At 44.3% G+C, this 27,448-nt stretch overlaps 1 protein-coding gene across 1 annotated transcript in view; it reads left to right on the top strand.

Annotated features, from left to right (window-relative positions):
- GALM (galactose mutarotase) overlaps positions 1-27,448 on the top strand; it is a 151,908-nt gene that overhangs the window by 61,409 nt on the left and 63,051 nt on the right. Inside the window, exons 2-4 of the mRNA XM_078649019.1 lie at positions 6,509-6,663; positions 7,674-7,880; positions 18,311-18,392. Coding sequence (XP_078505145.1) covers positions 6,509-6,663; positions 7,674-7,880; positions 18,311-18,392 — 444 coding nt within the window. The remainder of the gene's footprint in view (positions 1-6,508; positions 6,664-7,673; positions 7,881-18,310; positions 18,393-27,448) is intronic.

Here is a 27,448-nt window from a genome sequence, read left to right as displayed (position 1 = left end):
GCTGTTGCTCGGGTGGATGGTATCATGTGCACGAAGGGGAACCTTGAATACTCATCCATGACAACCATGATGTACTGTCCTGACTGCAGCGGTCCAAAGAAGTCGACTGCGACTTGTTGCCACACTTTGTCTGGAAGTTCGGACATCTGAAGTGGGGCTGGAGGTTACTCGCGACTAACCAGTTGGCAAGTCATGCAGTCTTTTAGGGTTGCCTCCACCATTTGGTCAAGCGAAGGGAACCAGACTCGTTCTCTCAGGATCTTCTTCGTGGCGTTCACGCCTCTGTGGCCTTCGTGAGCCAGGTTGATGATTCCTTGGCGCAGTTTGTGTGGGATCACAATTCTCCCCCCTCTTAGGAGAAGTCCATTGTCACTGATGGAGAGCTCATCGTGAATGCGTTGGAAGGCCGTGAGATCACGGAGGTGTGCTTCTGAGCCCTGAGATGTATTTTTGACATGTCGCCAAGAGTTCGCACGTATGTGGGTCATGACTGCTTGAATGAGTGGGTCTGAGGCGGATGCTTCTTGAATGGCCTCCAGAGGAACCGTGGGGGGACATGCTGCATCGATGACAAAATGGATATAGTCATCTGCTAGTGATTGTGCGGTCGAGGCGCCGGATAGGGGGTGCCGAGACATGTAATGCGCTGGATTCTCAGCCTTTCCAGGCTTGTGGACGATGGTGTATATGTAGTCCTGGAGACGCAGCCCCCACCGCTCAATGCGTGGCGGCATCTTGGCGTTGGGGTTACCAAATATGGTGATCAAGGCTTGGTGGTCCGTGACGATAGTGAAGTGTTTGCCGTATACAAACAGATGGAAGTGTTCGCACGCCCAAACCACGGCCAAGCTTTCTTTCTCCGGCTGGGAGTACGCTTTTTCCGTGTCCGTGAGGCTGCGGCTGGCGTATGCGATGATGTGGCGTTGATCGGAGTGTTCACGGTATTGAGCCAGGATGGCGCCCAGTCCTACTGGGCTGGCGTCAACAGTGATCTCTGTTCTCTTGCTTGTGTCAAAATAGGCCAGATTGATGGCTGAACCAACAGCCTGCTTGATGTCCGTGAAGGCTTGTTCGCATGCTTGTGACCACTCGAACGGTTGTCCTTGACGTGTGAGTTCTCGGAGTGGGTAGCTGATGGTGGCGTAATCACGGATGTAGCGTGCGCAATAGCTCGCCATCCCAAGGAAAGAGCGGAGGTCGCTCACGTCTCGGGGTGTCGGGGTGTCAGCGAGTGCCGCTACCTTGTCAGGATCTGGTTTCATTCCCTCACTTGAGAAGATGTGTCCGTAGAATTTCAGGGTGTTTTTGTGGAACTCGCATTTGTTGGCGTTCAGTGTTAGGTTTGCTTTCAGTAGAGCATGGCATACTCTGTCCAGCGCAGTATCATGCTCGAGCTGATCCTTACCAAATACCAGCAAGTCGTCACTGTAATTGAATGCATTAGGGATCCCTTGAATGACCCTTCGGATGGCTTCCTGGAAAATTTCAGCAGCTGACGAAATGCCAAAATTTAAACGTTTGTACCGGAACAGGCCTTGGTGGGTGGTGAATGTTGTAATATACCTGGATTGTTCATGAAGCTCTAGCTGGTGGTATCCTTTGTTAAGGTCAAGTTTGGAGAATATTGTGGCGCCGTTGAGTTTCGTAATCATGTCACTTATGTGTGGCCCTGGGTGGCGTTCTCGCTCAATGGCGGTATTGGGTGCGCGCATGTCCACACATAGTCTGACTTTGTTGTCCTGTCCTTTCTTCGGGACTACCACGACTGGGGACACCCAGGGGGTGGGTCCTGATGTGCGTTCAATGATGTCTGTTTGTAAGAGGTCTTGAAGCTCGTCATCCACAGCTTGCTGTAGGTGGAAGGGCACTTTCCTGTGATGTTGTGCAATGGGTGTCACCCGTTCGTCAATGTGTAGCTTCACCTTGAAACGATTTAGTTTTCCCAGGCCTTTGAACAAATTTGGAAATTTCGCCACAATGTCAGGGGCGTCTTCAGTCATGTATAGCAGTTCCACCAGTTTTAATCTTTCGGCTGTTGGCAAACTGAGTAGGCAGTCGGCAATGTCGGGTCCCTCTACCACATGGATATATGCTGGAATTTTCCTGTCTTTGAAAGTCAGTGTGGTGTGAAACCGCCCTAGACACGGCAAAGGTTTCCGAGACATCCATGTGAATATACGAACCGCTGCTGGCTCCAGTTTGGGTCGATTCTTCATGTTGTAGTACTCCAGCGCGCAGATATAGTTTAGTGATGCTCCTGAGTCCAGGACGAACTTTGCTGGGTGGTCCCCTATCATGATGTCTAGTTTGGGATATCGTTTTAGACGGTCCGGGTCTGACACCATGCAGATGTATTCGTCACTGTCCTGTGACGCAGGTGTGTGTGACGATGAGTCGCTAGAGGTGGACCTGTGCGCTCGACGTGAGCCTGTCGTGTGACGCCGAGAGTAATGCGTGCTCGTGGATCGGCTTCGCCGTTGGTATGGGCTTGTTGATTGGTTGCTTGATCTTGAAGAGCTGGAGGAGTGCCTCTCTCTTCCTGTTATAGCACGTGCGTGGTGTCGTGCGCTGGGTCGCGAGGTGGGAGACTGGCGTCTCGATTGTCTAGCTTGACATGCTATTTCAAAGTGGTTGTCTTTCCCGCAACGATGGCAAAGCTGGCCGATCGCTGGGCATTGGCCCGAGTGGGGGTATTCTTGTCCACATCGATAGCATGCAGGTGTTAATTTGGCAGATCTGGTATGCCGTGATTCTCGTCTGGGTGATGTTTTCCGGGAGCTATGGTGGTGTTTGCTCGACTTATGCGTGTTTGTCGCGGGTCGAGTGGACTTGCGTGTTTGCACTCGGAGGGCGCGGTCTTTATGATCAGGCTTGTGGGTTTCCATTCGCTTGGCATGATCCTCTGCTTGATCATTGATCCTTGTTAATTCTTCAATCTCTTCTAAGGTGAATGGCTTCTTCAGGAGTCGTCTGCGTAGTGATTCGGATTGGCATCCATCGATGATGCGAAGTCGCAGTGCGTCTTCTGTCTTGAAGTTTTCAAATTCACAGTATCGCGTCATCCTTTTAATACGCACGATGAAGTCGCCCATGCATTCTCCTTTCTCTTGGGTGGCCAGGTTAAACACATACCGCTCGTAGTCCACGTTGCGCTTGTGTAAGAAGCGCATATCGAGGGCAGCTTTCACTTCATCATAGGTGGCAGTTGCTGCATCCGGCATCTCTTTGATGATTTGGGCTATCTCTGGGCCTGCTAGATTTCGCAGTGCCACTAGTTTACGTTTGGAGTCTTGTACTAGAGAGCCCTCCATGTAATCTTCGAAATCCTCGCTCCAGGTTTTCCATGCGGGCCCCATGGTGTTGCCGGGCGTCAGTGTCAACGGCTGTGGTTGTCGCATGAAGGGCGCCCCTACGGATGCTTGAGGCATCATGGCTGTGTTGGCTTGTGTTGCTGGGCCCGCTGTTGCGTGACTTCCAGTGGTACTGTCAAGCTCAGTGTCAGACATGTGAGGCTTGGATAGTAATCTTGACTAACTTAGAGTTGGTGTCGTGTTTCCTTGCTTTCTCGTTGTTGCTAGGAATTTGTTGTAGTTGTGTCTGTGCTCCTTTACTTTCTTGTGTCTTTGAATAATGTAGGCTTGTTTCCCGCTTTATTTGTTGGCCTTGAGTCCTGAAAGAGGTAGTGCCTGACTCTAAGATGGCCGCCGTGTCTGGAGCGTGGGTTATACAGGGGCTGGCGCCTGACTTCAAAATGGCCGCCAGATGGGACGCTCTTCTCTTGGCCCAGACGTTCTTCAGTCACACACTTGCACTCGCTGCTGCCAGCACTCTCTTTTCACTCCAGGCTCTCATTTCACCGTAGCGGGACTCACCCTCGAGTCTATTCACGTTCCGGCGTCTCCACGAGGGGGGGGAGCGGGGCCTCCGCTCTTGCCGTGGCGCCGCTCGATATTCGTGTAGTCCTGGGGCCCTTGTGTGCACGTTTCTTGTTCTGCGCACCATGGATGGCCGCGCTGCGTCGTCCAGCCGGGTCGCGGCTCCGGGCAGCTTCTCGCGCCTTTCTGGGCATCCGGCGCGGAAGACCACGGACTCGTCGTTGTGGGCCGTGTGTGCGGCTGGGCTACGCGACTCTCTTGTGGGGTAATGACATCCCACCCTCGTCGCCAATGTCGCGCTGTGCCCACACAATAACTACACAGGAGTCGGAGCTACGATCTCTGCATCCTTCTTTATTCCCTGCCAGGATGTAACTGGCTTACAGACTAGTGCGCGTTCCCGTTCCGGTTACGCCTTTCCGCTTCCTGCCTGCCTGCTCTGTCCCTAAGCAGAGTCAGGCATGACGACACGACACATGGCACATTGAATGTTGCAGGAAAGCATGTCATGCAAAGTGTTGACAACGGAGTTTTAATATAAGGAGTGAAATGTGTAAAGTTCCTGCCCAAGGGTCATCATGCGTTTTGTTCCAGCGTCGCCTTTGGGACCTCATGAGAGTTTAGCCAGAGCTTTTGGCTCTGCGAATGCACAATTGTGGTCACAGAAACTCGGAGACTGTCAATGGTCCCTGTACCTCAAGGGTACCCTGTCCACAGTTTCATTGAGTGCCTTGACAAGACATTCTTCCTGTTGTAGCAGGGAGCAGACTCTCCAAAACTGTGCTTTCTACGAGAGGTTTTGCTGACATGATATTCACAAAGGTGATGTCAGCAGTGTTCTCATTTCTGAGGCTTCAAGATATATTTGTCTACCCTTAAATAGGCAACTTACTGATGAGGACATCAGTTCCTCGGGCTATCCTCCAGCCCACTCAGCTGCCTATTTCACTGCTTTTTAAACTAGGATAGGATGCTCTGATGTATTGAGGCTATTTTGGGCCCGGGTACAGTGAATGTTTTCTGTATTTCAACACCTGGCAGAGTGATGGCGACTCCGGAGATGGTTATACACCTGAAGTCTCTTCATGCAGTTGTGTATAGTGGTTTTAAAGACAACTTCGGCTTGTGGTCTCTCGTGTAAGATTCTGCCACTGACGAGGTTGCATTTGAGAGCTATTCATTCTCTTGGGCCCAACTCTGTGGAACCAGTCGTGGAATCCACAGTCCTTGATTTGTACAATGGTGACAGTCTAGTGTGTTTTCCTTGCCCTCGGGCAGTTAGTGACTACTGGGCAGCATCCGTGGTGGGTACTTTGATTTACCCAGTTCTGCAGGGTCTAGGGTACTGAAGCTTTGCAAAAGACTAGCTAAGACAGTCTTGTACTTGACTCTCCAGTGGTTGGTTGGTCAACAGTCAAAGATCACTCTATAAGTTGGCATAGATTAGTTTATTTTGATACAGTAATCATATACAGTAGTCCTATACAACTTCCAGTCAATATTATTTTTGTAAAATTTGTAGTATTCTGTTTACTGTCCAAAAACCATAGAGCGATTAAAAGGAATTAAATTATCTATCAGACTCTGGACTGAATGAGTCTTACGATAAATTATGAGGAGAAATAATAAAGGCAAAACCAATCAATAGAAGAGGCGGTCCCAAAGGTGACTGTTTTGGAACAAGAAAAGCTCTTTGGCAACAGTCTGACAAGGAATCTAGATATCGCCAGAACTCCCATCATGTCTGTTGGCCCAGGAAATCATGTTTTTGTATTACTCATAATGAACTCTTTGGATGAAACATAGTAAATGTGGGCCCTGCTATCAGCCGCTACCCATAAATTACAACACACTGCATATTTATTCACAATGGACTCCCAGTTTGTTGAGATGCTCACCACATAATGGTTTGTGTCTATGGCCAAGTGCATGGTTTCGCCTCCTTATGTTTGATTTGCTTTGTTTCCCGATGGCACCTGTGTGGGACAGAACATGCTGCAGTGTACTCGAAGAACAAAACATTGCCACAACCGATCCCGGCAAAAAGGAATGGTGGACCTGTGGGAGGCTTCAAAGAGGCAGAGATGGCAGATAATAACCCTCCTCACCAAACACTATGTAAATTAAAAACCTACACACCCCAAAATAAAATTGAAAGAGTGATAAACTTTAAAACTAAATATGAAAAGCTCCATTGAAAAAGGACCCAACAATTTCTAGCAATACGGCAGACAAAAATGTTCCTCGCTGAACTGAGCTGAGTATTAATGATTTTGAGGGTCTATAATTGTGGGCAAAGGTGTGTCAAGTGCAGTGACTTTGGACAAATGTGTTTTAATGTGTGCTTTAGATCTGATAATGGTTAAACATATGTCCTTATGAATAACACCACATCGAACGTTTATTAAAAGTTTCTGCAAACTTAGCCAAAATAAATGCAGGTCATCATTGATAAACCAAGGGAAATTTCTCCATTTAAGTAAAAAAGGGGTTCCAGCTCATTGTGAATAATGCTGCTACCTTTCAAAGTGGGTCTTCTGATGGAAATTAAGTACTTGTCCAAACAGAATGAACATCTTAGAATTTGTTTACGATCCTTTATCAATAGCTACTTGCTCTTGTCTTTTGGACAGGGTATCTAAATAAGCATCCTTATTTTGGAGCTGTGGTTGGACGAGTTGCTAACAGAATTGCGAAAGGAAAATTTTCGCTTGAAGGAAAGGAATACCAGTTGGCCATCAACAATGGACCAAACAGTATACATGGAGGAATAAACGGTTTTGACAAAGTAAGTAGGATGTAATGAAAGATTGATCCGTGTAATTCTTGGGGTAAAATCTGTTTTAATATTCAGTTTCTTCTCTGTTTGTGAAAAGGTTATGTGGTTGTACCTAGACCTCCTTGAGTTGAGATTTTTGCTGGGAATGGCTTCTTCTCTCTCATGAAACCTCTTGCTTATAGCTTTTGGGGTTCTGCAACCAATCTTACTCTGTTTTTTTGTGTTTGATTGGCGACTTCTCGTTGCTACATTGGGATTAGTAGGCCAGCTTAGATTGTGTTATTTCAACATGTCTATCCTTTTCTAGCCTATTAGTCGTTTAACATTTACCTATTTATTAAATCTTCTTATTGACTTTAATGCTCACATGTTTGTAAGATCCCAGTTCATTAAAAAAGGCATTATCTGCTCACTCTTAATGCTAGTGCTTTGCGCAACCCATGTACTATACAGAGCTGTACTCCGGAATCTATTACCTTGTGTATACACGTCTTCGTAGTGCAGCCCTCGACATTATGTTGAAAAGTACTTTCGCAGATCATGTTCAGCTCTTATGCAAAATAATATATATATATATGTGATCAATCCCATTTGATGGGGGAAACGAGTCATCAGCCATGCTAAGCGCCAGCAAATGAAGAAGAAAATACATGCACTCAACTGGTGTCCGTGTCCCGCTTGTCAGCCAGCAGCTATATATATATATATATATATATATATATATATATATATATATATATATATATATATATATATATATATATATATATATATATATATATACATACATACATACATACATACATACATATACATATATATATATATATATATATATATATATATATATATATATATATATATATCCATATCCGTTATAGATAGTCCTTTGGCTGCATTATAGATAATCTATAATGGAAAGCATCAACGTTATAGTGTAAGGTGCCACAATATTTTTTCTGAAAATGTATGTTACCCTGTGGATCCAAACTCTTGATAACTCATTTTCTCTTTTACAGAAACTTTGGACTCCTGAGGTGCTACCAAATGGTGTACGCTTCTCCCTTGTTAGTGAAGATGGTGAGGAAGGCTACCCAGGCGAGTTGAAAGTGTGGGTGACGTACACACTTGATAGAGATGAGCTAACTGTCAACTACAAAGCACAGACCAGCAAGACCACCCCCATCAATCTCACCAACCATTCTTACTTCAACCTGGCTGGACATGTAATAATACTATTTATTAATATCTTTATGTTATACTTATGCTTTCTGGCATGACTATATAGCATTTCCCCCTCCACACAGCTTGTTCTGTAAAGGTTTCTCAACTTGACCATGCATAACCTTGAAAGTCTGGGCTGCGTGTGGCACATCCTCTCAACAGTACTCCATTCTGGGAACCTGTGGGTTGTGGCTTCTTGTTTGCTTTGCATGTCATCAGCAGGATCCTACCATACCACTTCTTATTTTTAAAAGTACATTTTCTGCTATAGGAAAGATGAGTAGCCTGTGTGTGACTCTGTTACATCCCCTGTGTTATCGCAATGTCTTACATTACAGTGACCGTCTACCATCATTTTTTATATAAAAAGAACACAATACAGGCGCTTGAGGTTTTTTTGTGTTTCATTCTTACCCATCCACTTCTCTTCATGTTTTCTTTATATTTTTTAAAATAACAGCCAACCCTTTTCTATTTTTCCATCCTCATGGTTAACTTATCCTATCCCTTATCATTATTGCCTCCACATTTTAATCAATTTACCCCTGTTTCTCTGTCTTTTGTGTCTCCTGCCTTGTTTCTCAGTCATTCCTTTTCAATTGTAGCTTTTCATTCACCTCTCCCTAAACTCTAATTCCTCTCATGCGTCATTTCTTATTCGTAACTGTTGCATCCATGTGTCTGTGTGTAGACCAATGTATATTATTTGCTGTCTCCCATCCTCTTTCCATCTAACTTGTTTTCTCCTCGCCTTAGGTCCGTTTTTCATGTATCCTTGTAGATTGTCTTTTGACTACTCTATTCACATCCTCTGCATTCCTGTCCTCAATCTGTTTGTCCATATTCCCATTTTCTCATTGTCGCCTGGCATTCTAGCCTTGCTTCACAACTTTACCCAGTCATTTTTATATCATCTTCTAACTTGATCATCCTTTTCTTCCTCTGAGTTTAATCATCTTTCCCCACGAATCAATACCTTACAAAATGTTCTTGAGTTTTGATGCCCATTTCTCCCTGTCACTTTGTGTAAGCCATTACTTCCCCTGCCCGCATCTCGTCATTCTTGTCCTGTACGTCAGAGGTTTTCATAGTCTTCCCCCGACCCACAATTTTTTGTTGTTCACATTCCCCATAATCTATTTTTCCTCCTCCTCGTACACCACCTCAAACCTTCCGCTCACCTTCTCTTCCATCTACCCAACACAATCTTTGCCTATCTTTGGTTGTAACAGTGTTGTTTTCTTTCATCGTAACCTGTAATGCTTTGATTTGTGTTGCTATTCGTGGGGGACATGGCCCAGCTGTTTGCTCCAAGTCTTGATTTTTATATGTCGGATCCTTGTCTGTAATGGCAAAGTTTAGCTGAAAATACAACGGGTTATAATGCACCCCAGAGTGAGTACCTGTGAGACAAAATTCCAACATTCCTTCCATCACTATTTGTGGTTTAAGCATGTCTTGTTAAGTAGGAGGTGTACACCCCCTTGTTGATGATTAGCTTGCTGTGCTTTGGGAATCAGGCTGCATGTCACTGATGAGCCCTAAATAGGTCAAAGCTGTTTTCAGGCTTCTGGTAACAGGGGGCAAGGCTAGGCAAATTGATGAAGCCAACTGTGATTTGCATGCCACTGGTGCCTTTCTATAATGGTAGAGACGAGCTGAAAACTATCACTGGAAAGAGGTCTGTTGTGCTTGCCTGTGGGTGAGATTCTTTTAAGCATCCAACCTGTCCCCTTTAGTGGCGTCACACTTTTACTTAACCTCTGTCACTGCTCTTGAACTTGACATTTTTCTAGCCTTGTCCTCAAATTAAGAGGTATTCAACCTGGAGAGTGGGACGTGGAGTTGGGGGGAGGGGCTGAATTGATCTCAGTGGGGATTGTGGGGAAGGGGGAGAATGGTGGTTGCCAGGCACTGACCAAAAGGAGCATCATGCTGAAAATAATGCTCTCTTTTGAGTGAAAAAAACCGAGAAAGGCAGTGAGTTACTCAGTAATAGGCCATCTGCAGCATCTTTTGTCACTTACACCCTGCCAGGCAGTAGGTGTCAAAGGGGAGAGAAGTTTCAAATAACCTCTCAAACTTTCAGACACCATCAAGCAGATATTTTTCTGATAAAGAAGCACACTGCTGATACTTTTCCACTTTAGGGAGCCAGAATGGCCATAGCATGTTGGCGATGATGTATTTGATTACATTTTTGAAAGGGACGACTTATATTATAACTCAATTGTTAAATGTGTTTAGAATGCCAATTTTATAGACTAATCCTGAACCAAGGTGTTTTCATTCCGGGGTGGCCTTGAATATGCAGCATTAAAAGATATGAAGACCACTACTCTAGTCTCATCTGCTACCTGCCCATCTTACCCTGAATTCAGTCTTTATTCGGTCATAACAATGAACCATATAAACACCAATTTAAAATACATTATACAACATATGATATTTCAGGATCTAAAACATTAAGAAAACACACATACCAATTAGCACAAATTTAAAAAAAAACATAAAATATCATTTGGGTATGAATTTAGCAAGTAATAAAAAAAATTGCTTTATGAGCACCCATGGTGGCTAACATTCTTTAAAATACTATTGACGATATTGTCATGGCTAAAAGGAAAGAAATATTCTTATAAAGTATATCTCTCGAAAAGCTTACTGGTGGGGTACACCAAATTTTACCCAGAGTAAAAGGGTGGCCATTTTAACTCCGTCTTCCAAATCGCCCATACCTGATTCACTGTGGGAGATAAAGCCTGGTGTCGATTTAGGGATGGCCAGTATCTGACAGAGGAACTTCTTTTCGAAGGCCTGTATTCTAGCTGGCACTTCATGACCCTACACACCAGCTCCATATGTTCTCACTAGCAGGCATTTAGAACACCTTCACTTATACTTCACAACGGCGCCTTTTTTAAAAAAATTCTCTGGTAAAGAGACCCCTCAAGGGGCCCATTGGGTATTGCAGGGCTGGCCCAACTAGGAGCTGCCCAATGTTGAAGCATGACGCCCATCTGGGCGTGTGAAGGTTCTTGCTTCTGAACAATCAGGTCCCCCCAATCTGCTTACTCAGCTTCCACCCAAACATACTGCTGTTCTCTTCCCTCTCATTTCAAAAGGAACTGCATACTCATTGTTTTTCCGTATACTTCTAGGGAGCTTATATGCTATACCTAAAACGCGCTCCTAGTGCTTCTCATTATTCTGCCTCCTGATGTAGTGCCAGCAGTTGTGGAGTGATGGTGGCATAGAATTTGCAGTAATATTCGGGGGGGAAGCCATCCAGGCCCAGCACCTTCCCTGGGTTTAACACTGTGAAGGCCTCTTCAATTTCCTTAACCATCAGAGCCATTTCTAACGCCTTCTTTATAGCTGTAGATAAAGTTGGGAGAAGGATTTCTGACGAGAGGTTTGGTCTGTTCATGCGATTGGCATGTCCTATAGTCATATAGCTCCCCGTAATAGTCTGCGAGTATCACCACAACCACCTCAGCCCGGTGAGTCTTGCACCATCTGAACTACTCTAGACGCCTAGTTCCTGGTGGCCAAACCGTAACGCAGCTTCCTATTTTTATCACTGCATAAATACACCACTCTGGTCGGTGCGCTCCAGAATTGATGGGCCTCATCAAGAGCTGCTTGTTTCAAGGAGGCACGAATGGGGATTTTCCGGCAGCGGGAATTCTCTGAGTCATCTCCCAGTGTCTCCTGCTCTAGCCCAGCAATTTGATTTTCAAGGGACATTATGAACTGATGTTTGACTGTCTCTTGTTTGTTTGGCCGTCTCTTGTTGTCTTGTGAGGATTGTGGTGTATTACATGGTATGGCCATGCGACCTTATCATGTAATACACTTGCAGAGCAGTTTTGAGTCCAGTTAGGCTTGTTTGTAAAACAGTTAGCTCAATGCTGGGTAGCTGTGGCTTCAAGCAGAAAGGCTTAAACAAAGGAACTAGTGTAAAGCATTTAGAAGCACCAAACAACGAACTAAGAAAGTCACACAGCACAAAATAAATCTGACACCACTTTATAAAAATAGATTATATTTGTATACATTTTTAGACACCAAGATGAGCAAAATCCACCAAAGTGTTCTGAAAATTTTGATTTTTAGGTAAAACGTAAATCTCAGCTTTTTAGTCCAAAGCGCAAGCAATCATTGATAGCCATAACGTTCAGAAACTATTTAAAAGTTTGACAGAGTTGTGTTCAGCTAGTCTGACCCAAATGGGATGACCAAGTCCGGCAGGGAGAAAGTCAGTGGGGCCACAAAGGAATATTTGAATAGTTACCTGGTCACTAAAGCAGTCTCAAGTCCGGTTACACACTTCACATCAAGATCACCATAGACTTCAGTGGAGTGGTTCTGATACTGAGGATGCTGAAAGATGCTCTAGGTGCTGTGCGGGCAGCAGGGGTATCCTTGTGGTTATTCCTCGGTCAATGGGTAAGGTGGGGTGACTTTGGTCACAGGGGAAGGTGGCACTCAAAGTCCTTTTTGAACCAGTAGAAGGCCAGCAGTGGCTAAGCTGCCGATCTCCGCACACAGCGAATCCGATGGTATCCTTTACTGAAGGCGGATGTACCTCTTTGGTGACCAATGTGGACTCAAACAACACTCCTAGGTCCGATAGACTTGGGTGCAACTTTGGCCGTCGTGGATCGATCGGTCTCTTGGGTCGCCCAGCAGTGGTCAGCTGCGATTCGAAGAAAGTAGTTACTGATTTACCGGAATGGGCTCCTTCATCTTTGATGGCCCTGGTTCCAGGGGGTTAGCTGACTGACCCTTGAGGAGTCACTTCTTTGGTCTGGGGCTTGGGAGCAACTTTTCCGTGAGCCAGGGACCACAGGCATAGTCCTCACTTTGCTAGCCCAGAGTGCAACGGGTGCAGTGCAGCAGTCAGTGCAGCCTTTTTTGCCAAGTCCATGGGGTCAGCAGAGCACTCCTTCTTCAGTCCTTTTTCCATTTCCATCAGGATTTGACCTTCAGGCTGCCAGGGGTGCAATATTTATACCGCGAAAAGGCCCTTGGGGGATGATGCGGTCACTAGCCTAAGGGCTACCAGGATCCCTCCAACCCTATGACGATTTCCAGCTATGTGTGGCATCTAGCAATCCCAAAGTGTGCTACTCGCCCCCCTCTCAAGATGTCTGTACCCTACTTTGGAAGTTAGGCTCTTGGTAACCCACCCTAGAGGTGTGGACTACACGTCCATGGAAAAATCGGTTTAGGCAATGGTCTCCCGTCTCTGTTCCCACCACCAACCTGTCTACCTGAACAAAGGAGCAACCCTTCAAGAGTGTGATCGCACTCTGCTCACCAACGGCGGCTTTGCCTTTGAGGCTTGCCTTTTGGGCCAGCACCCGAGGAGCTTCCTACAAAGAGGAGGTAAGACCTCTCCCTGTAGCAGACCTCTATTGTGTCTGAGCCTGAGAGTCGTTCACACTACTCCCTAGGAGAGCAGAATGCTGTCTGGTGACCAGCAACTTTGCGAGGCCACTGGACAAACTGGGCAACAGAGCAGAATCTTTCTAAAAGATGCCTGTCCTTGAATGTGGCATTAAATTCGACTTGGGCATCAAGTCACATTTAATGCCACATTTAACTTGATACCTTGAACTACCCATTTTAATAGTCCCATTCAGACGTTAGCCAGGTTGAGAGACCTGCTGGTGCTCTGTGTTAACCAATGGGACTACTAACTTTTCCACAGCAAAAACAATCGTTTTGACTTTTTGCGGTCAGAACATATTAAAACTAAATGCCCTACGTAAGCTCCGTGCTTTGGGGCCCCATAGGCCCCCTTATGGGAGACTTACATATATTGTTAAGGGAAGTGGGGGCTTACAGCAAAACACACAAGATGATGGACGGAATGTTGCACAATGGCAAAACATTCACCCCCAGTCACAGATCTGGGTTTAATCCATCGTTATTTTGCTCACCAAGCCACCCCAGTTCAGACATAGCCATATGCAAATCAGTCTTGACCCTGTGCCTCATGGGAACAGTCCAGACCGAACTGCCAAGCCATGTCTTCCCTGGACCGGAATTAAGCATCCTAGGACCGGTTTCTGGCTATCAGCCGTCATCAGCCAGGATAGCTTGACTCCAGTGGCGTAGTGAGCAAGGGACCCACGTCTGGGCATAGCCTTCCCACAAAGGGTGAACAGCAAAACACACAAGTGGGGGCTTTGCCATTGGTTTAAATGGCAAAGTTAAACTAGCAGTTAAAACTACTCTTCCAGGCTGCAGTGGCAGGCTGGGAGCCATTTTGTACTTTGTCACACATAGGGTGGCACGACCAGTGCTGCAGCCCTGGGGGGACACTCTGATTTACATGCCCTGTGTAACCTTGGGACCATATAGTAGGGACTTACAAGTAAATCAGCTTATGGCAATCGAGGGTAACCAATTCAACATACATTTTGTAAGGTGCGAGGTTTGATTAGCAGTCCTCAGTGCACTCTCAGAATCGAAAAACCAGCAGCATCAGTCCAAAGCGTTCGGGTTGATCATGCAATAAGAGGTATTTTGCCTCTTATGGTAGAGTTGCCTGGCTCCCATAGCATGTTGGGGGGCTTAACAGAGCCCTGCTTGGTCTGGAAGTAGGCTTCGATGTCGGTGGCAAGGAAGTCCTAACATTGAGGTTCCAAATGGGTTTCGAATTGGAGGTAGACTGGGGAGTGGTCTGATGTGCCCTGAGGGTGAATGGCGGCTGCACATACCTGAAGGGCATCAATCGCTTTGAGCAGAACGAGGTCAATGCAGGATTGGGATTTGTGTGCTGCGGATGTATGTCTATACGCTTTGACTCCAGGGTGCTAAATCCTCCAGATGTCAGTAGCCCCAGTCAGTCCACCCATCCTGAAGTTGAAGTTCTGCAGTTATAATTCTATCTCCTGACATAAAATACAGATCTGTTTCTGTGAATCAAGATCAGACATTTACAGCACGAATGGCACCTTTTGAACAAAAAAATGGTTGTGGTTTTTTTATTCTTTTACCAGCACTCTAGCTCATTTAACTGCATTGTAATTTATTTAATTGTGTTGTAATTGTATAAGGAATGCCAGGTCAGCCAGATGGAAAATACTGGGTTTTCTTCATTTTTTAATTTATGGAGAAACATGTTACTTACGCTAAACACAGTTGCTTGTTAACACTACCCTTTCTCAAATTTGAAATGCGATTTCGCTTATCTTTATTTTGAAGGGACTATATGTTTCAGTTGTATGATGAGCGTCTTAGAAAGGGATCTGTTTTGATCAAACAGCCAGTAATCGAAAGTATGTTTGCTTTCTAACAATATCATTTTTATAAAAGAAAACCGTTTAGTATACCCCAAGCCTTAGAGAACTTAAACTTAAGTGTAAACAAACAGAGAGACAGTGGTGGAAAGACTTCTCAAAAGAAAAAAAGCAAATCTACAGAGAGGCTGTAAAAATATACAAATTGGAAATTTGCAAAACCCAAGCTAAATACTACGAAACCAGAATCTCCTTAGCCACCAATGCCCCGTGTGAAATGTTTAGGATTTTTAAAACAATCACTACCCCGACTCTTCCCTCACCTCCAGTAGCTAACACACTTAGGGCCACATGCATTAAAGGAAATTGCATTCGCAAATGGTGCGAATCGCAAAATTCGGCCGTTTGCGAATGCAATTCCCATTTTTGGGATGCATTAACATTTTTGTAATTTTCGCAATTTAAGAAATCGCAAAATTGCGATTTCTTAAATTGCGATTGCATTTAAGGAATCTCAAATTGAGATTCCTTAAATGCAATGCATCAAACTCTAAAAATGTGCGAATTCGCAAATAAGGGGAGCAAATTACCATGAAGTTGACCTTCATGGTAATTTGCGAAAACTTTGAAAAATGCACTAAAGTGCATTTTTCAAAGTTCCATTTTACACACACACATGCCCTTGGGGCATGTGTGTGTGCAAAATGTACTTCTAAGCAGATTTCAGGGGTGCAACAGGGTGTCCTTTGGACACCCCTGCACCCTTGAAATTGCATTCTTAATTTGCGAATTTCTAATGGTGAATTGCAAATTAAGAATGTCTTTCCATTCATTCCTATGGGCCTCTAGGCCCATAGGAATGGATGGGGAGGTATTCCTTAATTGCGATTCTCAATTAGAGAATCGCAATTAAGGAATTTTAAGAAATCGCTATTTTTATAGCGATTTCTTGATGCATTGCAGTTTGCAATTCCTTAATTGCGATTCCTTATTTTTCGCAATTAAGGAATCGCAAAATGCAATATTGATGCATGTGCCCATTAAACGCTGTAATGACATAACGGAATTCTTCCACACCAAAATTCAGTCCATCTATCTAACCTTTCCATCGTCTTCTATTCTTCAAAACCCCACTCAGATGGACACCGAAGGAACAGTTTCAGAGGTTTTTCATCCTATCAACCTGGAATCCTTAAAATCCTATCTGAACAAATTAAGATCAGGCTCCCCAGAAGACATGGCTCCACCTACCGTCCTAAATCAAGTCTCTCACACAGTCGCACCTACCATATTATAACTCATAAATCTGTCATTAAGCACGGGCAAAGTCCCATCCTCCCGGAAGCAAACCATAGTGAGAGCACTGCTTTAAAAAGTAGGAGCCGACCCAGAAGTCCTTTCGAACCATCGCCCCATGTCCTTGCTGCCAGGAATTGCTAAAATCACAGAGAAACATATGAATGCTATACTTTCCTCATATCTTGAAGAGAACGGCTGCTTACACCCTACACAAACAGGCTTCAGACTCCAACAAGGCACAGAGACAGCGTTCATCGCCTTCACTGAGGAAACTAGAAAAATTATGGACGCCGGAGCTTCGGCAGCCCTTCTCCTCCTGGACCTGAGTGCAGCCTTCGATACCGTCAACCATCATCTGCTCATCTCTAGGATTTAGAGATGCAGGGGTATCGGGGGTTGAACTTAGATGGCTGGAGTTCTTCCTGGAGGGCTGATCGTTCCAGGTTATTGATAAAAATTGCACTTCTAGGAGCAAGGCTTTGAAATGTGGGGTGCCTCAGGGCTCATCCCTGAGCCCCACACTTTTTAACATTTATATGAGCCCCCTTGGCCAAAATTGTTGAACTCTTTGGAATTCGAATCGTTACATATGCTGTCGATACTCAATTGATAGTATCCCTAAACAATCTGGACATAGCCCAGACAATCTAGCTAACTTTATGAAAACAATCTCAGCCTGGATGAAATGTTTCTTCCTCCAACTTAATGGAACAAAAACGGAATTGATGCTCCTGGGGAAACCACTTCCAGAGGGGGTTATTACCTTGTGGCCCAATTGTCTAGGAAAAGCTCCACCACTCAAAGATCAAATTAAAAGTCTGGGAGTCTGGCTGGACAATAAACTAAACATGAAAGTCCAAGCACTGAAAGTTGCAGGATGCTGCTTTGGTTTACTTAAGATGATGAGGAAAGTCTTTACACTACTGTCCTGGGGGACTAAGAAACTAGTAGTCCAAGCATTAATTCACTCTCACCTGGACTACGCCAATGCTCTTTTTGCCGGATCACCACGATCCACAATAATGAGACTCCAGGCAGTACAGAATTGTGCAGCTAGATTGCTCATGAACATCTCCCGCAGAGAATCAGCCAGAGGAGCCATAGCCTCACTTCACTGGCTGCCCGTGGCAGAGAGGATCCAGTTCAAAGCACTCTGCGTCACCCAGAAAGATCATGACTGCAAAAAGTCCTCTAATACTTCAGGCAATCATTGTCCCTTACCATCCCAATAGAACTCTTCGCTCTCGAAACAAACGCCTAGCGACCACTCCAAGAATTCGTAAAACCAGAAGTGGAGGCCAGCAATACTTATGTTGCCTCCAGAAGATGGAACACTCTTCCAGACTATATCCGGCTGGTGGATGACCATCTGGTTTTTCGCAAGCTACTGAAAACATTGCTATTTCCATCTAGCTAAACGGAGCACTCACAGACCAGATTCCTCAGCGCTGGGAGGCCTCATGGTAGCCATGCGCTTTACAAGTACCATTACAATTACAATTACTACTTTGTTTAACAAAAGAGGAAAAAAGACCCCTCTTTCGTACGCAATGAATAGTAGAAAGTTAGGGGACATTAGGAAAAGATTAATTTAAGGTCTTTAAAATCAGATATTGCATACACATTATTTTTATGCATATGCTTAGTTCAACTGTTAATGAAAAGGTGACTTCAAAGAAAAATGAACATAAAAATGTAATGATTTGTTTACTCTTTTCCCATTGAAATGGTACTGTGAATAGGAGGGTATTGCAACAACCTGGTTTGAAAAACTGTTGTTTGCAGCCTGATGGCTTTCTGTGTTTTAAGTACTCCATCTGTGAAAGGTCTTTCCAATATCCACTGTCGCCATTAATATGTATGAATGCCTTTTGTAGGGTGCAGACAATGTCTACGATCATGAAGTTTCGATTGCAGCTGAGACATACTTACCAGTGGATGACACCATGATTCCGACAGGTGGGTAGCCATATTTGTTGCATTCTCTGCTTAACGTGCATTGAAAGGTTTGCAGGGGTATGTCAACCATTCAGTTTGAGTGTGAGCAGAAGCATTCTGGTACAAGTGTGCAAACTGGGTGTGGACACAGGCCAACCCAAGGAGAAAAGCTGTATAAGCAGCAACTAGACATGCCTTGGGGGGTGGTGGGGTGGGTGTTGTTTTCTTTTCTGTGGTGGTGTAGAGATTCTCCCTGCTAGTGTTCTCCCTTGTTGGCCATCCCTTTGGTGCTTGATGCCTTGTCCACTGGTATATGTGGGTAATCTCTGGGACAACATTGGCCATCCCTGGCGTAATGATGGTAGTCCCTTGCATAATGGTTGTCCTTCTATGCCTATTGGGAGAATCCCTTGCCTAATTGAGACCTCTCCAACTATAATGATATTCACCCTAGCATAATGATGACCACTTCTGTCATAGCTCTGTCCATTATTGACATATTATTGTGAACATCTTTGATATTATAGTGCCCAGTGCCACTATAATTCTGGAAATCCTTGGACCAAATATTGGCTACCTACTGCCATAATGGTGTCCAGTCTTGACATATTGTGGGCATTCTTTATGTAATCCAACCACGACTGACAGCTTGGTGGCCATCCGTGACATAATGATGGGCATTCTTGACATATTGTGGGCGTCTTTGGTATTGTGATATGCAACCATAGCATAATGGGGGTTTTGGAGTTATGATGGCAATCTATAGCAGTGTTGGGCATCCTCAGTATTCTTGGCATATGATGATATTGCATAGGCCAGTAAGGCATACTATGTCAGTGTGATGGAGGTTTACACGTTAGTACCGATATAAATGACAAGACACTGTTTGGGAACCAAACATTTATTTACTAACAGTGAAAACTGGTATTTTGAGCAATCGTGTTTTTTCTTTTCAGAAAATTACATTTTTTAGGGTTATCTTTGGCAGAAATGGAAAGCATTTATTTTAAACCAAAGGATATGTTTAAGAAACTGTTCATCTAAAGGGTTGAGATAAGATGACAGCATTTCCCAAAAATATTTAAAGACCATCATTACATTGCTTATGGTAGCTCTTCCTAATGCAAAGGAGTGATCACTACTGATAACCCTGTATGGGGTGGCCACTAATGTAATCTTGTCTGATGTGCTTGGAAAAGGTTGGAGAGCCCTAGGCTAGTGGGAAGTTGGGAGCAGCAGAAAGTGCTGTGGAAATTTGCACATCTGAGCAATTAGAAAGAGGAGAAGGTGTGGGAAGGAGATACGCTCATCAGAATGCAGAGGAGAGTTCACAACAACAGGGGCAGTAGAGGGAAGTGCAGAATAGCCAGGCACAAACAAAGGCATCGATTGATATGTAGGGTGATGGAAGTGGGCAGGATCCTCCTCAGTAAAAGTTTGGCCACCTGTGCTTATTAATTTCTACAAATTAAGCACAGTTAGGCACCCCAAACTTGAGGATTAAAGGCTGTTTTTCTGATCATTTCCACCAGGTCTCTGATGGTTATCAGAGCGACAGGTGGGGAAGACGAGAGATATGAGAGTCCTTCAGCCATATAAACAGTGGCGTAACAATAGCCCAGGTGGTTTGGGGCCTGCGCTCCAAGGGGCCCACTCTGGCACTCTCCATGGGCGGCGAGCCCCTGGCCTGAGAGCTGACTGGGTCCGGAGCGTGTGGGGGGAGGTAGAGGGGGACCTCCATGTACTTTCCAGGGGGTTCCCTCAAGTTTCATTATGCCACTGCGTATACAGGGGGTCGCTTTTACTCCATTTGTAGAGAATCACAATGTAGATTTTACGCTAGTATGACAGAACCACGCATGGCTAAACCACGTGGTCTGAACAACAAACGTGTCTTAACCATGCAAGCCTTTCTAATGACTTGCCTTAGGGAAAGTGCTGGATTTTGGAACAGTATAATTTATTATTCCAACTCCAATCTGCGCAACAATAGGGATAGCATTGAGCTCTTTACAATCCTTTTGATTGGCTGACTTGTATCCTTTCACTGCTCACATTGAAAGAACTACTTTTTTCTTTTTATTCAGCACTCAATGAGAGTACATGTTTTCTAGCTCACTCCCTTCTGTACCGCTTCACCTCTAAAATAACCCCTTCCCAGCCTATAGTGTTCCCCTCCCCTCCCAGTGTACCTGTAAAAGCATAGCAACAGGGATATTGGTTGCTAGGTTTGGCTGAAGAGCAGACTTTAAGCATTGTATTTGCTTTAGCTCCTGCTTTTGATTTATTGCATAAAGACCTAAGCTTTGGCACACAAAACATTCATGGCGCAGGGGTAGGGCCATCTGCTGCACTCACTCAGGTGGTATCTGCGGCCAGAAGTGTACTTAGAATGACACCTCAATGAGTTCAGTAAACCTGCACACTGGGGTACTGACGAGGAGCAAATGGCTTAATCCAATGGAAAGTAAATTAGGATTTGGCAAGCCTTTCCCTTTAACTTGTGACACTTCCTTATTATTTTTAAATTATTGTCAGTTTCCTGAGTCAAAAGTATTTGAATGCCATTAATAAAGATTGGAATCATTGTACAGTTTTGAGATACCATAAGATGTTTGCTTTTCATCCAGAATGTTGAAATGTTTTTTCTTTTACTTTTTTTAAACATTACTTTACGGACAGAATTTAGCAAAGCCAACCGGTCAGAACTCATAAAGGTGAGACCTACTGGCTTTGCCAATGGTTGTTCATCTGCAGAAGTGTAACGGTTACGGTTGACATACAGCTGATCCTTAGGGAGCTTCTGACTCACAACTAATGCCCCCGAAGGGTCACTTTCATCATAAATGTAGGCATCAAAAGTGAGAAAGCAGTTCTCGCACTATTACTGATCAGCCATGACCTACTTGTAATAATGGAATCCGACTACGAAATCTATATCCCCTGTAAATTAGATTACGTGTTACTAAACCTGCAGGCCTTTAGTGTGTTTGTAAACATTCGCTCTTGTTTTTGGGGGGGTTTACCAGTTGTGCTGGTTGACATCAAGACTTTGCTTAAACCATACCGCTAGGAAAAGTAGAATTCTGACGAGAAAGGGATTCCAACATTTTCTTTACTGCGAAGCTTTGTGGTTTTATCTTTTAAATGGTTTATGGAAATGTGTGTGCTGTAAGCTTCTGCTTCAGAGGAAATCAATGTTACCAGCCCAACATTTCTTCGGTTGAACATTTCGATCCAGCTTTTAGTCTGAAAATGTTAATATTACAGTTTTGCTCCAAAAACTTTTTCAAGCATAACTGGTCAATCAAAGCGTTTGCGCTTTGGAATGTTTTATTCTTCTGACGGAAAACACGAAAAATACGAATATTGGCCTAGAAATATCCTCGAACTAAACTCATATATCAGCGGTATACTTTTTGGGTTGAAAATTTTTTTGTTGCCACTTTTTTTTAGTGTCCTTGCTCCATCTGCTGTGTAAAAATAGTACTGCAGGGTTTCTTTGCATCTTATTCTTACTGTCTTCTGCCGCGAGCACTCAAAACGGGCCTATGAAAAATAAAATCAAAACAAGAATATGTAGTGTTTATAAGCCGGTTCTAAGACAATATCCGAGTACAAGCTGCCGTTTCTTTCTTTTTTCCTTCTGTCTTCACTCTTCCACCTTTTTCACCCTTCCCTTGTGGTGATCTCGTTTAATACTCCCCTCCTGAATGCACGAGCGCTATGAGGTGCAGTAACATGGATATTGCTTCCTTTAACTGAGAGGTTGCATTGGTGAGGCTGTGAAAGCCTTTATGTACAGTTTAGGGTAGGTGATTCAGACTGCCTTTTTACCCCTCAGACGACACATTTTCTGAGATGTCCCTTACCTCCTCCTATTCTGTCAATCCTCACCTTTGCTGACCTTCCTTCTGCCTGAAACCACCATTGCAACTCTTCCCGTAAGCCTTGTCAGATTCCAGAGGCACAGAGAGCTTGAAAGCCTTAAAGTAACTTGCAAGTACCAAAATCCACAATTCGGTCCAAAACCAAAAGGCCCCCCACACAGCCACGATTACAATGATGACTTATCAGGTTTCACTGCAAACATGACAGAGCAAGCGTTTGCAATGCAATAGGTCTCGCATTTTCGAAACTTTGACTTCGTGGTATTGTAAATGACAATGCCTATTGTAGGTTTTTAAAACACATAAATAAAAGGCATTGTCATTTTCAACGCCCATAGCTCCATATCTCGCAAATGCAAGACCTATTGCATTGCACATGCTTGTTTTCTTTCCCTTCTGGAAAGGGCAGCTCTATCTCGATAAAACCACAGCTATAAAGCATAGAATGCGAAGAAACAAAATATAGTCGGTGAGCTACTCACACGTGGATCTAGGAACGCTCCTGTTGTCTGTAAGACCAACAGTGCCAATGTAAGCAAACTCGGACTACAATCCCCAGAAACCACTGGGCTGTCAAATAAGAGTAAGTGGCTGGAAACATGATGTCCTGGCGACAGGAAGCAAGGTGACAAATGAAGAGCTTGTGTGTGCCCAAGTCTCAGATGCTGGATTCAACCTTTTGAGGCACTTTCGCATGGTATTTTACACTACTAGTCCCAGCATGCTTAGCGAAAAACCAGGGCTGTCTGAACGTCACCCTGATGACACGTGGTCAGCTGCCTATTACGCTCTGTGTTTATGTGGAACTTCACTTGTAGGACAGTTTCTTCCTCGCACCTCTGTACAAACACAAGTGTATCTTCTCACCCAAACTACGGTCCATCGTTGTTCCAGCCCCTAGATTGCATCTCCCTCACCTCTAACCCAGTCAATCCTGCCTTTAGTTTGCACACTAGACCAGGCGGGCAACTAGAGCCAAATTTCGGGGGGGGGGGGGGGGGGGCGGCTAACTCTTCCAACCACAGACAGAGTGGCTGTAAGAAGGGGTCAGTGTAAATAGAGGGAGAGTAACCCTGCAATACCAAGGGAATAGGGTAAGTAGTAACCAACAAACACAAGAGGTTCCCTTGGGTTTCTATGTCCTAGAATTTATAAGGTATAAGATCTCTAAATAAATTCAAAGGAGGTCTCACTGTAGTTTAAATACCCCAGTTATTCATGCGCTCTGCACTCACGAGCTTAAATGGAACCACAAAAAAGCACTTACAGTCTAAAATATACATGCTACGTAGCCGGGATGTGTATTGATGGGACTTTTTTTTTAATTTAAAAATTCAAATTTACATGAAAAAATTGTTCAAATTTAAAAACACACACAATATATATATATCTTTTGGTGGGTATTCATATGTATGTCAACATGCTGTTATTTGTTTCTATACAAACTCATTTTTTAAACACTCCCAAGAGATATGAATTCATAATACATTGTATAAACACATTTCAACACAATAAAACCAAGTCGACGCGTTTCGGTGGGTCTTTGCTGTGCGCACCACCTTCTTCAGGACAGTTAAAAACAGTTCTTTAATTTATTCACCATTGAGCCTCGTCCTTTAATTGCAAAGCTCGTTCCACACCTTTATTGTTCACGGTCTGAATATGTTTTTATAAATCCCAATTCAGACCGTATGTTATCTTCAATTTTCAATTTATTTCCGCGTTTAGAGTTTTACTCTCCGTTCTTGAGGTTAAATGGCACCAATGTGTAGATAAATTCCCGTATGTTCCTCTTCTTTATTCGAGGGTTTAATTCATTTCTTTTAATGCTTTCATCAGGGGATTCGTTACGTCTTCAAGTTGCGACGTTCTGGTGCTTCCTCGTTCTTTCACCCGCGGTTCGTGTATATTTCGGGGGGGTGGGGGGGGGCTAACTCTTCCAACCACAGACAGAGTGGCTGTAAGAAGGGGTCAACACACAACAAACGCCTAATTTGCAAGTAAATGGTCTTTTAAAGACCTGTTAAGTACTCGGGTGTGGCTGCAACGAGATGCTCGCCAGCCTGCGAAGCTGTGTCAGCCCGGGCTGACACACACGACGGGGAGGGGGGGGCTGAAGCCCCGTGAGCCCAATGGGTGTTGTGCGCCTGCACTAGACACAGGCCGCAAGATATATGGTGAGCCAGGCATAAAGAAAGCGTGCCACACTGGTGTTAAAGCAATAAATGTTCAAGCGCAGCATGGCGCTGGGAGGCCGTGGGTGTAATAATAACAATGTAAAAGCGGGCAGCAACGTCATGGGTGAAATAGGGGAAGACCATTAAAAAAAATAGTGCTCACTGACTAGATAAAGCAGACCTCATAAGACCACAAGAAAAAAGTCAATTCGTTATGGGAGGTAACAAATGCAGACAAGGCGGTACCAAAGAGGAACTAGTAAGCCTATTTACGAATGAAAAGTAATGTTGTTGAAAGGACTGTAACAGGAGCCAATTGAAAAGATGGGTGGGAAATGGGCGGAGTTTTTATTTCATTCCTCAATACAGCATGCCTTGCAGAGCAGCACATGCGCTGCCCAGGCTCGACCTAAAAACGAGTTGGGCGTTCAGCAAAGAAGTGTCAGCCCCAAAGACAAATAGTTGGCTGATCAACTGTGAACAGCACAATCATTACCTGTCTATAGGGGCAAACCCTTTTTACCCTTCTTTTTGGGTCGAGCCCTGCGCTGTCTAGTTTCGAAAGACGAATTGTGATCTTACCAAGAACATACAGGTTCCTGGAGCCAGCCCATTGGTTCCCATTGGTTGGCTTAATTTCCTTTTCATTTGACTGCTACTTATTTATGTCTCACCTTGTCAGTCTTGTGTTTGCCCCATGGAGTGTAGCCTTTTTACCATCTCTTTCGATTGGCTGGCATTTATGCTTCCACTGTTTTCTTTTCAAGCCTACTTTTTTTTTGGTTAAGCACTCCACAAGAATGCATGTGTTTTCCAGTGGTCTCCCTTGTATACTTCTCTTCCCCTGTGTGCTTCTCTCCTCCCTGACCATGTTGCGCTAGCTCTCATGTCCTCCCCCATTGCTTTCTTGCTTGTGTTCTTCTCCCCTGCCTGACCCACGTTGCTCTCTTGTTTGCTGCTTCTCATCCTCACCTTGCCCTGCATGTTGCTTCTGTCCTCTCTGCCCTGCACTGTTACTTCCCCAACCCACACCCTCCTTCTCTGTCACCCGCTGCTTTACCTCCCCACTTGACTTGCCCCCACTCACACCCCCATATTGTTCTCCACCCGCACTTCAAAGGAACACTTTTGTGCATCTTTTTCTTTGCTAATCCATCTGGGTCAGCAAATAAAAAGAAAAAATAAGCAGTTGCGTCCCTTTGAAGGTGCACGCATGTATGGTGTGTGCAGCTACAAATTGACATGGCTGGCTCTGTCATGCACGCTTTTTCCCCTTATTTGCCCATGCTGCACAGCATCGAGGATGTTGTACAACTGGGCTAAAAATCATTGACAAAGCCGATAAGTCTCAAAGGCGAGTCCTATTGACTTTCATCGTTGTAAATAGCAATCAGATATGAAGTTGTTACTAGTTTTTTGCAGTGAACCAATCATTATTAAGTGCATATTTCCTTTATATGGTTTACAGATCTTAGGCAACCGGCTAAAGGAAGGTGTATTTTCACTCTGCTTTCCTTGCTGGTAGCAAGCACCCCATGATGTCTACTGTTTCTGTGTTTGAGCCACACATTCTTCTGGCGAATCAGAAGCTGTTGTTGAGCTCTTATTTTTTGGACGGGTGTGGATAATAGGATTGAGTATGCAGCCTATTAGCATCGTGTAGGTGTGTTCCAGTTGCGATATCAGACCCACAGTCAGGTGTCTCATTTGTCAAGCAGAGTCAACCGTCATATCCATCTGGGATGATCTAAAACTCACAGTGAACAAAATCAGAGTAGCTGCCTTATTACTTCTGTATTTATCAGCTGAATTTGACACTGTCCACCACCACATGCAACTGCAAAGGCTTCACAATATTAGAATCTGTGAAAATGTTTTAAAATGTTTTAATCTCATTTCCTTCAGCCATCATAGCTCAGGACCACAACTATACACAAAAACCCAGACTGGAGAACCCAGTGCAGTACACAGATATGCCGACTATATCGTATGAAATACCATAAAGGGACCTGCAGAGTTGTTCAAAGCTAACAGCATGTTGAAAGCCATAAAACTGCATGCCTGTCTTTTACATTTCATCATCCAACATACTGCTACGAGCTGCATCTTATAACATGATAATCACACCTCGTTGGTCATCACGTACAACAAAAAAACACTTCTCACATAAGATTTTTTTAAATCATGCTTCCAACCACACACACTACCCTTGTAGGAAAGCACTTCAGCGCCCCACATACATGTAGTAGGTTCTATATAAAGGCTGCGATATAATGAAATCTGTCAAGCTATAAGCTGACCTACTGGAGCTGGGTGAATCCAGGGTAATCAGGCATAAAGAAACCATCCTGCTGCATTGAAGATGATTTGAACCTAAACTACACACATAAAAGTGACATTGCTATGGCTGCATCAGGGAACAGCACAGAGGGACATTCGAGGAATGGGAGATATCATCTGTTTGATTTTCCTAAATCCTTGGAGATTCCAGCATTCATTGGGACCAAGTATGTACAGGGCACCCCTAATTATGGTGCTCCACTCTCTTGTGTTCAGGCACCCTTTCTCTCAAACCTTATACACTCAGTGCACATTCACAATAAACCACACAGATTTACACTGGGAGAGCCAGTAGCCAGTGAGAAACCCATCTTGAGTATTGAGTGCAAGTAAAAAGGCCTGCATTCCATCAGTATTGTTCAGCTGCCATACTGGAAAGCACTAAAAACTTGGGTCTTCCCTTTATCCGATGCGGCATGTAGGGCGCTGGTGTAATGTGTGGTGCAGTGTGCAGGTCATCTTTTTCCCTCCAACCCTTTCATCTGGGTTGGGTGAGTGCCAAGATACTCCTTGGAGTGATAGGAGCGCTATAGAAGTGTCCTTTACATTACATTACTGCAGGCAAACACACCTCTTCGTGATGGGGAGGTCCGGTGAGGATCTATGCCAAAGGGGGTCTTGGCAGAAGAGGTCCCTTGTACACTTTTTGTGGGACAGCCCCACAATAAGG

Source organism: Lissotriton helveticus, chromosome 6, assembly GCF_964261635.1.
Source record: "Lissotriton helveticus chromosome 6, aLisHel1.1, whole genome shotgun sequence".
Lineage (NCBI taxonomy): Eukaryota > Metazoa > Chordata > Amphibia > Caudata > Salamandridae > Lissotriton > Lissotriton helveticus.
The sequence above is the reverse complement of the archived record's forward strand: the minus strand, read 5'-3'. Positions and strand labels throughout refer to the sequence as shown.